The sequence below is a fragment of the Dendrobates tinctorius genome, unplaced genomic scaffold (genome assembly GCF_039654945.1).
Source record: "Dendrobates tinctorius isolate UK_male_01 unplaced genomic scaffold, ASM3965494v1 ptg000070l, whole genome shotgun sequence".
In the NCBI taxonomy this organism is placed as follows: Eukaryota; Metazoa; Chordata; class Amphibia; order Anura; family Dendrobatidae; genus Dendrobates; species Dendrobates tinctorius.
Genome location: NW_027361738.1, coordinates 70,353,528 through 70,368,686, shown reverse-complemented (window position 1 = coordinate 70,368,686; position 15,159 = coordinate 70,353,528). Strand labels below are relative to the sequence as shown.

Below are 15,159 nucleotides of genomic sequence, written 5' to 3'. Positions count from 1 at the left end.
AAATGGCGGTATTGAAAAGGGGCCAGCCATCCTACCAAGACGAACCTCCTTTTGTATCTTCTCGACAAGAACCTCTGGATGTTCCCGGGCTGATTTCAAATTCGCCGGGAAACCACTGCATTTTTGCAGTCGGAACGGGATGAAAAAACCCTCAGAAAAAACAAAACGCAGCTGACCAGCCGCTTCTTTATTAGGATAACGGTCTAACCACGGTCCCATCTCGACTACGCTCACCGGCGTCCTTCCTATCAGTTTGCTGCGGCTTAATGGGCAACTTTCCTGCTGGCCGCGAACATTTACATGCTGGATGGGAACCGCCACATGCCGAACATTCATGCTTAAACTTACAAAGGCCGTAGAATCTGCAGTGCCCTTCATTGAACAACCAACAGGCACCGGGTCTTCGCACGACCACTGAACTGGAACCTGTTGCGCTTTGTCCAGCAGCCGCTGATGGAAAGGGAGATGGCCTTTGTGTCATCATCAACCTTAACCAAACCTCGGTCACTTTCACCCCCCAACCAATATCTGGATGGAGAGCCAATCTCCTCCGGAATTCTTCGTCATACCGCCACCATGCCGATCCACCATGAGCCTTATAAGAGTTGTAAATCAAATCTTGGTAAATAAAAAGCTCCGAACAACGACCCGGATGCTTCTGACCCATAATGCAACCCAGCACTGCAAACGCCTGCAACCAATTGTTCATCGTTTTCGCCATCTTCTGGCGCCCTTTATCCGTAAATCTCTCAAACGTTCTCCTCTCTTTATCCACCGTATGTTGATCCACAGAAATTAGCGACCAAATATCTATAAAACCATTATTCCAAATTTTTGTTTTAGTTTCCTCGTCGATGTGCGACCCAAGCGCACTCACCCCACAAAACATGGTATCTTTATATACTCCCGCTGGCGCGGTATCAACTTTTGCCTTGTTTTGCACAACATCGGATGTTAAGGGCAATTGCCCAAGCAACGCCTTCAGAGCTGAAAGAACCACAGCATTATCCGCACTTTTTAGTCCCAAAAGGGAACACTCACCCGCGTCCGCTGATGGAGGAGGGACTCCCATCGATGGAGGTACTCCGGCTCCTTGACACCTCTCCTGGCTGAAAGTGCTGCGACTTGAAGCCCTGGGAGGCACGGCCACCTCGACCAGGCTGAAAGTCCTTGACCGTGCCCTTGACTCCCGATGACCAGGAGGAGGGCCCTGGCCATGTTCAGGACTCGCAGACGTGCTGGACACCTCTGACACCGAAGATGGGGAGCCACGCCTCGAGGACCGATGATGATGACGACCACGAGAAGTTTCCCTGTGCCCCGACCGCCGGGACCTCTTCCTATTCCTCCGAGAAGTGCGACGCTCCCGCCGCGACTGTGGGGACGACGAATAAGAGGACGAGGATCTCCGGCGCCTACGCCTGTCCTCCCTCCTGCCTGGGGAACCCCTTACCCCTGCATGGACCTCTGTAACCCCGTCCGCATCCATAACGTTCGGGGCATGGGCCGCCGAAGACTGGGCAGCATTATAAGAAGCCCCAGTTGCCCCTGTATTTAAGCTACCACTAGTGACACTAACGGGCGGAATCAAGGGCGGCTGAGCAGGGCTTGATCCTGGCTGCTGCAAAGCTGTGGCTTGGCCCTGTACCCCCCCCACAGCCACCGTGGCCTGTTCATGCCTCGCCTCCTCCGCCGACCAGGCGGAGGAGGTACTATTCCTGCTCCCCATAATGGGCCCCGCCGCTGGGACCTGCAGCCCCGCGCTGTGCTGACCCCACACCTCCCTCCCTATACCCGCCTCTGTAGACGCCGTCCTTGACGTGCGCACGCTGGCGCTGCGGCGTGCTGCTGCTGGGGACCGCGGCGCTGCTTCCTGTAATGCCGCCGCCGCCCCACGTGCATCGGCGCCCGACCGGAAATGAGGGGGCGGCGACTTCCGCCTCACCGCGCGCCGCCCACGAACCCCGGCAGGCAACGGCGAGGCCTCCCAAAGACGCAGAGGAGGGCGGGTTCGGCGCTCAGACCGCCTGCCTCCTCCCTGCCCCCCCGCCGCCGGCTGCACACACTGAGCCGCAGCGGCGGCGGCCGGGGCGACCGCCGCTGGAACCGCGCCAGGGGGCATAACCGCCGAGGACAGGTGAGCGCTGATCCCCTCCACCAATGTCCGAAACCAGGGCTCACCTTCCTGCATAACCCGAGCTCGCAGGGCCTCCATCAGAGGGTCTGCCATCTTCCTGCCAGACAGTGCTAAAAAAGCACTTCCAGGACCGCAGTGAACGGAGGAAGAGGAAGGGCTGCTAAAATCCCAGGATTTTATATACATAGGAAGGGGCTGTGCTAATCCCTTCTTTATCCCAATTGGCTCCCCATACTTAAATCCCACCTCATTAAATCATGGAAGAGCAGCTGTCATGCCCGAACCAATCAGGGGTAAGGGGAGGGTAGGAAAGGCACACCCAGTCAGTGGCACTTTCCTTAATCAGATCAGTGTCCACCATTGGGTCTAAGAGATCCGTGCAATAATTTATGTAGCTAGCTTTGTAACATCTGGAGACGGATCTGCTGTAATGTCTGTAATGACTATGACTCCCTCATTTTAGGAATGAAAATGTACATTCCTAAATCTCTGTTCTTTCTTCCTTCATGCAATGATATTTCCAGCTCTTCTCATAGAGGCAGCGTCTACATATGCATCTGCACACATAGTATCCTGTGTGTTTATAAGGCTTATTAATTCAATGAATTTTGGAATATTAGTCTTTTTCCTCCTTGTAGTTCTCATTTCTTTTCTCTTTTGTGTGCAGTGTTTATTTGTTTACCTTTATCATATATGTAATGTTTGCTTTATTTGTGACAGTCTTTCTATAACACTCACTGGCCCTTTAAACCGAATACCATTAGAACTGCCTCATGCTTCTTGTCTCTTTACACTTTGTCAGAGGGGCAAGGGGAGGAGGTCTCCGGGTGCTTTTTTTTTTTTTTTTTTTTTAATAGGGCTTTTATCTATTTACTGGATGGAAAAATAAGACTGTTTTACCAAAGTTCAATAGCCTGAACTAAATCAAGTTAAATGTGTATAGCGAAGAGGTGCCAAATCTGCAACACCAGTGTGAAAAGGAAGAATAGAAAAAGTCACATAGCCCAAAGGAAAGAAGAAACAGGAATAAACCGCCTTGGATGCAAGATAATTAATCTGCGCCATTCTACTACGGTCGGTGTGCGGTCCAGTCACTTCTAGGACCGTAAAAAAAAAGTGGTTGGAAGGGGGTTTTTTTGCATTTGGTTATATTCACACATGTTTGGCAGGTTTCCCTGACCCAAGAATTCATGCAAAAATATCAGCATTGTATTTGCAATTATCTTCCCATCAGTGTTTGATGCTTTTATGATTCTGCTTTTTTTCACTTATGTCCTATGCCATACACCTACAGCCTATTGTATTTAATGGGATCTGGGCACTGCTTCATCTCCCCTGTGATGGTGCTGGAGAATATTTAAAGTTGTGCCCTATCCATAGTATGGGCAGAGTCACACTTGCCGTATTTCTCATGCGATAATCGCATCGCACTGAACGGACTGGCCGGCACCTCTCCTGACCTGAGCATGACAGCGTGATGGATTACTATGCAGGTGTCAAGCTCAGGTCAGGAGAGCCGACAGCCAGTGTGAGTTTTACAATGTGATTCTCGGCCGAATAATTCGGCAGTGTGACTCTGCCCTATAACAGAAAACTTGGTGTTTGCTGGTGGTTCAATTATTGCTGAGGCGGACAAATCAGTAGTTCAACTTGTGCAGCCACAGAGGCGCCCAAGAGGTAAAGCTGCTCATTTCCACCACCAAAGCAGGTGGAATTGTACATAATGATGAGCTCTTGGACTGCAGAGGGCCCATATATTTTTCTTGCACAGGAGCCTTTCTATCGGTGTCTGCCAGTGGACTACTTGGGCCCCAATCTATCCTGACATTGGGGGCTCTAGAACCTCAAGAATGGGTTCTACAGCCCCATCCTGAATACAGTGTAAGGCTGTGGTCAGACTTGCGAGAGCAATGCGTGAAACACGCGCGAATCTCTCTTATCAATACCCGGCACTGCCGCCGGCACTCAGGACCGGAGCGTTCAGCTGCACAGAAATAAATGCGGCCGCACACTCCAGTCCTGAGTGCCGGCGGCAGTGCCGGGTATTGATAAGAGAGATTCGCGCCAATTTCTCGCAAGTTTGACCCCGTTCTAAGTGGCCCCCTGAGGAAGGAGCATTCTCAGAAACGTGCGTTGGGTTGAGCGGGCTGACCATGGGAGATTCCGCTGCAGCACTCTGCAAGGTATTTATTCTAGTCCCATATGTTTTTTTCTTGTATTCCTAGTGCTCATAGATGTAGTATATTTCCAATGGATGTCCTGTTTAGAGCACGATATCTTATCTATATAGACATATAGGGTACTTGACTTTGGGATTTCTTTTGCAATGGGTCTCATTCAGAATGATTATGCTGATCATGTTAATTGATTGTTAAAGTATGATATATATATGTGGTCTTACCCGCCCCCTGCATCATGTGCATGTTGTTCTGCAAACCACTTTTAACCCTGCTTGCCTTTTACTTGCTTATGTAACCAATAAAGATTGTCTATTTCACATGTACGGATTATATGATTGTATTTTTTTGGCTTGTTCCCCCCATGCCCGGCCTAAGCGTGCAAGCCCAGCCTCTGATCCATTGACTAAGGGAGTGCCAAGTACAGCAGTCGACTATTTCTGGCAGTCCTATAGACAATGATCGCAACAGAGGTTGAGCATGCACAGCACATATCCATTCAAAATAGGGCTCCAGAGCCCTGTTCTCTGGGTTCCAGAACCCTAATCTCAGGAATGTTGAGGGACCCATCATTCTGACCATCAGCTATTAGCAAGTTTCTCCCCTATACTATGGATGGGTGATAATGTGTTGGGGGTCCTAATAGCAAGATAACATGCAATCACTTTAAAGAAGCGCTCCTCACATCAATTTTTTTATTCTCTTAGTAAATTGCAATCACCATATTATACATCACTGTGTACAATGGGTACGGAAAGTATTCAGACCCCTTTAAATTTGAAGGGGTCAGAATACTTTGCGTACCCACTGTACTTACCATTGCTCATTTTGCCTTTCTATCCAGCTAATCCTTTTCTTTTCTATGCTTTTTGCAGGGACTTATGACTCATACAGGTACAATAGACCTTCTGTTTCTACTTAGAGCTTAGAAGGATTTAGCTAGTCAGTTTTTAATCACGTCATGTCATAGACCTATTGGAAAAGAGAAGAATTAACTGGGCAGAAAGGCAAAATGAGCAATTGTAAGTACACAGTGCTGTATAATATGATGACTACAATATATTATAAGGAACCTGTCATCATTATTTTCTGATATAACCTATGGCCATTACCTTTCAGTCCCATGTAACAACATTCTAAAATTCTGCACGTATGGCTCCAATTCGAACTGCAAGGCAAAAAAAAGACCTTTTATTATACTCCCCTACGGAGCGGTCCGGTCTAATGGGCGCCGCCTGTTTTGGTCCCGTGCCTCCTCTCTTCTTGCAATGCCATCCTTCTGTGCTACATGTGGTGATGTTCTTCACATGAATGACACAGTGTAACTACACCAGCAGATGACATGGATCCCCAAAGCATCAATAATTGTGGAAACTTCACACCAGACCTTGGAAATCAAGGTCTCAGACTCAGAGTCTGGAGGAAGAGTGGAGAGGTCACAATCCAAGCTGCTGGAGGTCTAGTGTGAAGTTTCCACAATCAGTGATGGTTTGGGGAGCCATGTCATCTGCTGGTGTAGGTCCACTGTGTTTTACCAAGACCAAAGTCAGTGCAGCCGTCTACCAGGAAATTTTAGAGCACTTCATGCTTCCCTCTGCTGACAAGCTTTTTGGAGATGGAAATTTCATTCTCCAGCAGGACTTGGCACCTGTCCCCACTGCCAAAAGTACCAATACCTGGTTTACAAACAAAAGTATCACTGTGCTTGATTGGCAGCAAACTCACCTGACCTTAACTCCATAGAGAATCTATGGAGTATTGTAAAGAGGAAGATGAGAGACACCAGACCCAACAATGCAGACGAGCTGAAGGCTGCTATCAAAGCAACCTGGGCTTCCATAACCCCTCAGCAGTGCCACAGGCTGATCACCTCCATGCCACACCGCATTGATGCAGTAATTGATGCAAAAGGAGCCCCGACCAAGTATTGAGTGCATTTACTGATCATACATTTCCGTAGGACAACATTTAGGATTCTAAAATCATTTTTTCAAGCTGGTGTTATAAAGTATTCTAATTTCCTGAGATAACGACTTGGGTTTCCATTGGCTGTAAGCCATAATCATCAACATTAACAGAAATAAACAATAAACACGGGAATTTAGATTGTGAGTCCCATCGGGGACATCAATGACAATGTGTGCAAACTGTGAAGCGCTGCAGAATATGTTAGCGCTATATAAAAAAAAAATAAGGATTATTATTATTAGCACGTGAAATAGATCACTCTGTTTGTAATGACTCTATACAATATATGAGATTCACTTTTTGCATTGAATAACTGAAATAAATTAACTTTTTGATGATATTCTAATTTTGTGAGATGCATCTGTATATATCTAATATATAAAGCTCAAAGTGTGTATGTATGTGTGTGTGTGTATGTCCGGGATAGGCATCCGCACCGTTGCAGCTACAGCCACAAAATTTGGCACAGTCACACGTCTGGATCCCGAGAGCGTCCTAAGCTATGTTGTGAGGCGAAATTTTAACCCCGCGCGTTCCAATTCACCAAACAATTTTGCCCCTATCTACATACTGGGGAAAAAGTGTGCGCGCCTCAAGCCCCGCCTCTCATTATGATGTCACAATGGTTGCCATGGCGACGCTGATGTCATCATAGGTTGCAAGCCCCGCCACTCATTATGATGTCATAATGGTTGACTATGGGATGGAGGATGTGTGATGGGTATATGGGCACTGGACTATGGGATGGAGAATATGTATGATGGGTATATGGGCACGGGACTATGGGATGGAGGATATGTATGATGGGTATATGGGCATGGGACTATGGGATGGAGGATGTGTGATGGGTATATGGGCACGGGACTATGGGATCGTGGATATGTATGATGGGTATATGGGCAAGGGACTATGAGATGGAGGATGTGTGATAGGTATATGGGCATGGGACTATGGGATGGAGGATATGTATGATGGGTATATGGGCACGGGACTATGGGATGGAGGATATGTATGATGGGTATATGGGCACGGGACTATGGGATGTAGGATGTGTGATGGGTATATGGGCATGGGACTATGGGATGGCGAATATGTATGATGGTATATGGGCACGGGACTATGGGATGGAGGATATGTATGATGGGTATATGAGCATGGGACTATGAGATGGAGGATGTGTGATGGGTATATGGGCACTCGACTATGGGATGGAGGATATGTATGATGGGTATATGGGCACGGGACTATGGGATGGAGGATAATTATAATTTGTTATAACTCACAGTTAGTTACTATGCCCGGGCAGCGCCGGGCTCTTCAGCTAGTATATATATATTTATATACAGTATTGTCTTGAGCAGGTATATAAATATACAGCACAGTACAGTTTCTACATTACTGTTGCCCAAATAAAACAGTCTAAAGTTTGATACATTGTTGCAGGACTCCTATCCTGCAATGTCTCATCATTCCTGTCCAGAGCTGCAGTAATGTGTGCATGCAGACAGCCTCCACCACCATTCAGCTCCACGATTCCCTTCCAGTTACTGTATGTCCTACATGGAAAGTGTCTACAGATGAGATGAGTATTGTGCTCTCAGGCTGTAAACAGAGACTTGGAGCAGTCCAGCTCTAGAAGGCAGCAGAGAAGGAGGAGGAGGGTGGTTGGAAGGAGGAGGAGGAAGGAGGGAACATGCCTGTGATTTTTTTTTCCTCTTCTTTCTAAGAGCAATCAGCTTTTAAGGTGGGAGAAAGAGAGAGAGAAAGAGAGAGAGAGCAAGCTGTGTTTGCAAAGGACAGCAATGTACTAGTAGCTGATCCTTTCTAAACTAACTGACTTACATCCAGCAGCAGGCTTGTGGAGGACAGGAGATCTGGAAGATGCTTCTTTTTGCATCTTCTCCAGTAATTGGAGACATCGACCTTACTTGTCTAAAGATCTGAAGAAGGAGAAGGTGCATGAGATACAGAGAAGGATCAAATAGAGGATCCTCTGCCTTCAGTGCATGTGAAGTGTCCATCAAGAAGTGAGAGGGTTGGGGAGTGGTGGGACTGCTTCTCACTCCTCAGAACTATTTCACAGCCCTTGACATCTGGGTGTCTGGAATACTCATCTGTTTACTATGAGCTTAGGGAATAGGATTGCTCCTAATTTTTAGCAATGCCTCCTTTTTCTGATGTGTTCTTATGCTGTCACCACTCCTTTGGACCTCAAACATTGTCAGAAGACCCCACCATCATCTTCTCATAGCCTGGAGGCTGAAGTTTGCTGAAGCTAGGAATCCCACCTGGAGTCTAATTGGTCCTCATTCATTGTTTTTCTTTGACAGTTGCCACAGGGTATTATGTGATCAGGGGAAAGAGCCATCCCAAGGAGTTCCTCATAGCTTTAGGAGTGTGTCTGGACAAGTCAGATCTTCTGCACAATCCTTGTGGAACCCAGAGACAACCACAGTTTCCTTTGGTGTTGGTAGAACTTTTCTTCACACTGTTCCTTTTGGATCTAGCGGGCCATCCCTAGAAGAAGGATTGTCTTTACCTTGGCATTGGATCTCCCTTGGGAGTTGAAGGTTTCCTCTGCACTATGGGAAGGATTAAGAAGGCCAACTCGATATTTGGAGTTTTATTACTTTTCAAGTTGTTAATTGATCACTATCAGTTGACAGCAGCAGAGCTGGAGCAAGGTAAGAAGAGAGATCTTAATTTATTCTTATTTGTTGGCCATAACAGGCTAATAATATAGCATCAGTAGGATTCCTGAATACTCATGGTCTTTGCAAAAAAAAAAATATCCTGAGAAAATCCAGCAGTGAGCCAAAAATGTGCAATCCAGGAATTAAGAGGTTAAGCAGATGTTCTATGAAATGTGGAGAACCAGGGTTGGTTAAGCCTATTGTCGGCACTACAAAAAAATATAGCCGTCCTGACTAATGGTTTATTGGGTGTAAGGGACAAGTATGAGGAATGTTGGCTGAGATTTGCCTGGCAGCTCCACAAATTGGTCTTGCTTTTATGTTTTTGTATTGAGTACAAGTCAGTTCAACCCAGGCTGCCCCAATGTAATGCTTGGAGAATAGAGGACAGGACATTATAAGCAGCTAATATCTACCCATGGAACCAATATACAGCCTGCTACACTATATTCATGACATGTGGCTTACTGTTTTTTGGTTTTTTTTAACAATAAGGGGGGGTGGAGAGTTAAATGTCTCCCACACATACAGCAGATTGATGATCAGTGACACATTGTGGACAGATGGTTAATGGAGGCCACCTGTAATGTGCAAGTCTTGTGTTATTCACTCAGAAGGAAGACACTAAGGAAATGTGCTATTAGCCATCACCTGAGATAGGTATATCACCAACATATACCGCGGTGCTGTATGGAGAAATCTGTCCCCAGTGATGCTCAGCATCCACGTTCCCTGTATCAGTCATAGATTGGGTCAATATTAAAGGAAACTCAAGAGTTCATGGAGAAAACCTTCTAGTGCAGGCTCCAGGTACTGTAGATGTTGTCCGACCTAGATATATTATAATCCATGATCGATTTGTAAAACATTTAGAATATTCTGGCCATCAAGTGATTGTAACCAGAACTGGGGAGTTACTGGAGACATTCTTATCAGAAATCCATGCAGAATTCACATAGCTGTCTAATATCTATCCATCTATCCCATATCTATCTATCTATCTATCTATCTATCTATCTATCTATCTATCTATCTATCTATCTATCTATCCCATATCTATCTTCTATCTATCTATCCCATATCTATCTTCTATCTATCTATCCCATATCTATCTATCCCATATCTATCCATCTAGCTATCTATCCCATATCTATCTATCTATCTATCTATCTATCTATCTATCTATCTATCTATCTATCTATCTATCTATCCCATATCTATCTATCTATCTATCCCATATCTATCTATCTATCCCATATCTATCTATCTATCTATCTATCCCATATCTATCTATCTATCCATCTATCCCATATCTATCTATCTATCCCATATCTATCTATCCCATATCTATCTATCCCATATCTATCTATCCCATATCTATCTATCTATCTATCCCATATCTATCTATCTATCTCATATCTATCCCATATCTATCTATCTATCTATCTATCTATCCCATATCTATCTATCCCATATCTATCTCATATCTATCCCATATCTATCCCATATCTATCTATCTATCTATCTATCTCATATCTATCTATCTATCTATCTATCATTGCATTATAGCTGTCTAGATCTATGAAGGTACTGTAGACCCCATTCGCCCCTTTGTCACCGCTGTATGTTCCCCTGTCTGCTTTTAGTTAATTGCTCATTTGTTTCTTGCAGGTGACTTTAGCCAAACCAGGTCATATTCCTTCAGTGTCTGTCCCCAGGCTCTCCATGTTCAGTCCCTGACTTGTATTAATTAATGACAAGCTCTGTGGGATTTCGATGTAATGAGGCACCAGCATTAATAATGCCTCCAATTACCCTGATCTTCCCTGTTCCATCGTTGACTTTAATGGCTTACAATAATGTGCATGTTGTTGGGGTTTTGGGACGGTGGGTAATAAATAATTTCTCCTTTATTCCTAGTAAATTAGGGCCAGGGTGCGGGGGCTACGGCCCTGTTCAATTATAATGTACGACCCCATTATGACAAGATATTTGACTGCAGAATATTCCCATCACATTTCCATAGAGGATGCGTGACGTAAACAAAGTTTCTTCTAGAAATTTCGCCTCTTTGATGTGAAAGTCGGAGACGTCCACTGTGTCATTGATTACTGACATCAAACGCCCTCTAAATAGAATGTATTCATCTATGGTTGTCCCTACTTTCCTCTACCAGTCCCAATTTCTGATGGTGAATCTCTAAAAATGTATTTTTTTTCTCTGATAACATATGTGTCAAAATTTTAAAGATGGGACTAAAGGCCACGTCACACATAGCGACTCACCAGTGATCCCGACAATGATATCAACATGTCAGGAGCGCTGGTGAGTCGCTACATGATCGCTGGTGAGCTGTCACACAGACCGCTTCACCAGCGATCAGCACCAGCGACGCCGAGCGCCCGGCGTCGCTGTGTTCGTTAGTTACCAGCGCGCTGATGCAGGGAGCTGGTAACTAACGTACACATCGGGTATCTAAGGGGTGTGCGTCCCTTAGATACCCGATGTGTACGTTAGTTACCAGCTGATCGCTCGTCTCCCGCCTGTCACACGCAGCGATGCGTGCTTGCCAGCGGGAGACCAGCGATCAAAGAAATGTCCAGGGCTTTCCAAGAGCGATCAGTGATACCGGCAGGGAGGCTGGTTGCTGATCGCTGTCACACACAGCGATCTCGCTGGTGAGATGGCTGTTGTGTCACAAAACTTAAGGTACTGTCACACTTAGCGATGCACCAGCGATCCCGACCAGCGATATGACCCGGTCAGGATCGCTGGTACATCGCTAAGTGGTTGCTAGTGAGCTGCCACACAGGCAGTTCTCACCAGCGACATAGCTGGGGACGGGGGTCGCTAATTAACTGTCAGACGAGGCGATCCTGCGTCCTCCCGCCCGGCTCCACGCTCGTCGCTCCGCAGGAAGCTGACGATGAGAAGCGGTCCAGGACGTTCTCGCGCGATCAGCGATAACCAGCGGGGGAGCGGGGTGTAGGTAAGTATCAGACACAGCGATGTCGCTAGAAATATCGCTATAACGTCACAAGTTATAGCGATATTGCCAGCGATATCGCTTAGTGTGACAGTGCCTTTAGTATGGGACTTTGTATATGGCCATGTCCAGCATCACTCTGATCCTGAAGGCTTCAGCATGGTTGCCTGGTTTGTTGTATTAGTCCTTATCTGGGAAGTACAGATGTTATCTCTGCTCCAACTGATACCATGGCACATATTACCCTGTAAAACGTCTTATCTGCTGTCAGATATTATTATTATTATTATTATTATTATTATTATGCATTTATATAGCATCATTTAAGGGGAAATATAGACAAGTATAATAAACATGTGTAAGACAAGGGACACACAAGTACATAAGGAGAGGGGATCCTGCCCGCGAGGGCTCACAGTCTGCAGGGATGGGTGAGGATACAGTAGGAGAGGGTAGAGCAGGTCGTGCGGTGGTTCAGTAGACCGAGGATCATTGCAGGCTGTAGGAAATATATAGACATAGGAAATACCTTAATTTCCTTTTGAAAGTCAATATTTACGAGTATTGTGTCGTATGCCATATTTTGTTTACACTTTGCACAATCTCAATTTCAAGATCTCTGCTTGCTCTGAGAAATTAGTACCATTCTGAATTAACTCCACAGGCTATGATCAGTACAGACTGAATATTTCCTATATCTGGTCATTGTATCCAAGTTTAAAGGGCGCATGTCATGTTACTCCAAACATTATAAAAGCCGTGCTCGCTGCTCCATACCGTACAATAATTTGAAACTATTTTTGGTCCATATATCAATCTAATATAACCAGTAAGAGTCGCGGAGCTGATGCATTGTGAATTGCCATACACTCTTTTCAAGTGGGATGTTTCTCTTTTGTAGCATTCTTCCAGCACAATAGGTGCTGGAACATTCTTTCCTTCCCTTTCCAGCATGCATTATACCTCCGTCCCACATGCATTGTCTGATGCGATGCTGTTTCTGTTTTTAAACCCGTACAGGTGACCACAAGCTGTGGACAGTAGGTTAAACAGAAGAAAGCCACCCAGTGGTTAGCATGTCAGGGATTTGACATTTTTAGCCATAAAATGTAATTTTCAGTAAATAATCTAAAAAAGTGATTCAATTTCTATGATTTGTTTTACTCGCTTATATGGCGCCATTAATTAATATAGCACTTAACAGACATCGTCATCATCATTGTCCCCATCTCTGTCTTTGGAGTGTATGCAGAAACTGGATCGACAGGAGGAAAACCCATGCAAACATGGAGAGGACATGCAACCATTGCCTTTACAGTGCTCTTAACCAGTGTGTTTAAATGACAGGGACTGTTTCTCACCATTTTCAAGATCTCTACTTACTGTTACTTGACTAGGAACGTTTTTATTTATACGTAGAGGCTTAAAATCTGTCCAGAACTAATACCTCCATCAGCTTAGAGCTTGTCACCATTTTATCCGCTCTAGATAATCTTTGCAAACTAAATATTTGCTTTTTGAGTTTTAATTTTTAGCAATATTCTAAATCTCTGTTTGTTTACATATTTACTGTTACATTATAGCAAATGTTTAGATATGTATGCTACTGATGTTCAGGCTGGATACACTGTCATGTTGATGGACATAAGATAAGTAAGATGTTCTCAGTTAGGATGTCAACTGTGTCAGGAATATTCCATTTAGATTCTATACGCTTCTTATACACTTTCTTATTCCTTGAAATCGTATATACTGAAAAGCATGGCAATATATAGGGACCATAGTTCCAAGTCATACACAGAACTCCCCAATAATTACGTCCTACAAAATCATGGAGACAACTGGTCATGAAATAACGTGGATCATGTTCCATGATTAGATAAAACATCATGTTTATTGTATATCAAAAAGTAATAAAAACAGGTAAAAAGAACAATCAAGAATCAACGGTTATAACACAATAATATGGTAGGTCATCGGTAATGACACCAGGAACAGAAAGATAGAGGGACAATGTTAATAATAAATGGGTATAGGGTCTAGTTAATTATTGATCCCATTCAATTAAGCTTACCCTCAGCAAAGTTCAAGCATGATATAAATTGATATCAGTAGCCACTAGAAACGTTTCAACAGTGTTTCTCAAACTTCTGAGAGAAGACACAGATGGATATTTTTCGCAAAAGTGAATTTCAACCTATTGTGTTATGATTGAGTCACCGTAGGAGGCAAAAACAGAAATGCTAGCTAAGTCCTGAAAACCAGAGAAGTTGGCAACTATCAGATTGCAGACCCCTGAACCTATCAACACAACTAGCAGTAGCCGTGGGGGGTTCCTACGATGACATAGACTCCTCGATCACAGCCGGAGAGATACATAGGCCTAAAGAAGGAAAGGGGAAATCTAACTGCCCCAGAGCAGACCCCAAAGCAATAGGCAGCCCCCCACATATAATGATGGTGAAGCAAGATGAAAACACTTACACAGACAGAAAGACAGGCTGAGCAAAGATGGGGCCCAAAAACTACATAGATAGGAACGGATAGGAAGGCTGCTGTCTGCAATCTGCCAAAACCCTATCAGAGACAAAAGCCAACAAGCTGATATAAAAATGGCCCTGAAGCAACTAAGCTTCAAAAACTAAATCAGCACTCAGGTACTTTCAGAAGACAGAGCTCACAGAACACTGCACACTCCAGCAGGGAGTGGCAGAATCCAAAAAGCAAGAAAAACAAAAACAAATCTTAGATGCAAAAGGCAAAACAGAAAACTTAGCTTTAGGAGAGCAGGAATCAGACTGGTGTCCAAGAGTCCACAGAGAATCACCCGCAGGGCAGAAAGGGCGTAGGCTGCCTTAAATCCAGTCAGTGACTCCACTCAGCCAATCGTCTTCATTAGTCCCAGGTGCCTGACAATCAGGCTCACCACCTTCCTTCACTAGAATAGGGAGCTCACCAGGCCTCAGTGACGGAGGGGAAAATGAACTCACAACACTATTGATAGGAGAACGGTCACTAAAGGTTGATGTAAATGCATGGCCTACCCATATATGCAACTGAACCAATGTCCGTCTGTAGCCCCGACGCGCGTTTCTCGCGAGCTTCTTCGGGGGGGGCACTGTCTTACTGTCTTATCCCTTGTGTGATTCTTGTAGTTCAGCTATGCACATATATGCGAATTGGCACCCCCACTCAATG

The 15,159-nt window shown here is 44.9% G+C and overlaps 1 protein-coding gene across 1 annotated transcript in view; it reads left to right on the top strand.

The window, feature by feature from the left end:
* Positions 1-8,024: 8,024 nt before the first annotated feature.
* Positions 8,025-15,159, top strand: part of PLXDC2 (plexin domain containing 2) — a 674,841-nt gene continuing 667,706 nt past the window's right edge. Inside the window, exon 1 of the mRNA XM_073581846.1 lies at positions 8,025-8,966. Coding sequence (XP_073437947.1) covers positions 8,867-8,966 — 100 coding nt within the window. The 5' untranslated portion in view covers positions 8,025-8,866. The remainder of the gene's footprint in view (positions 8,967-15,159) is intronic.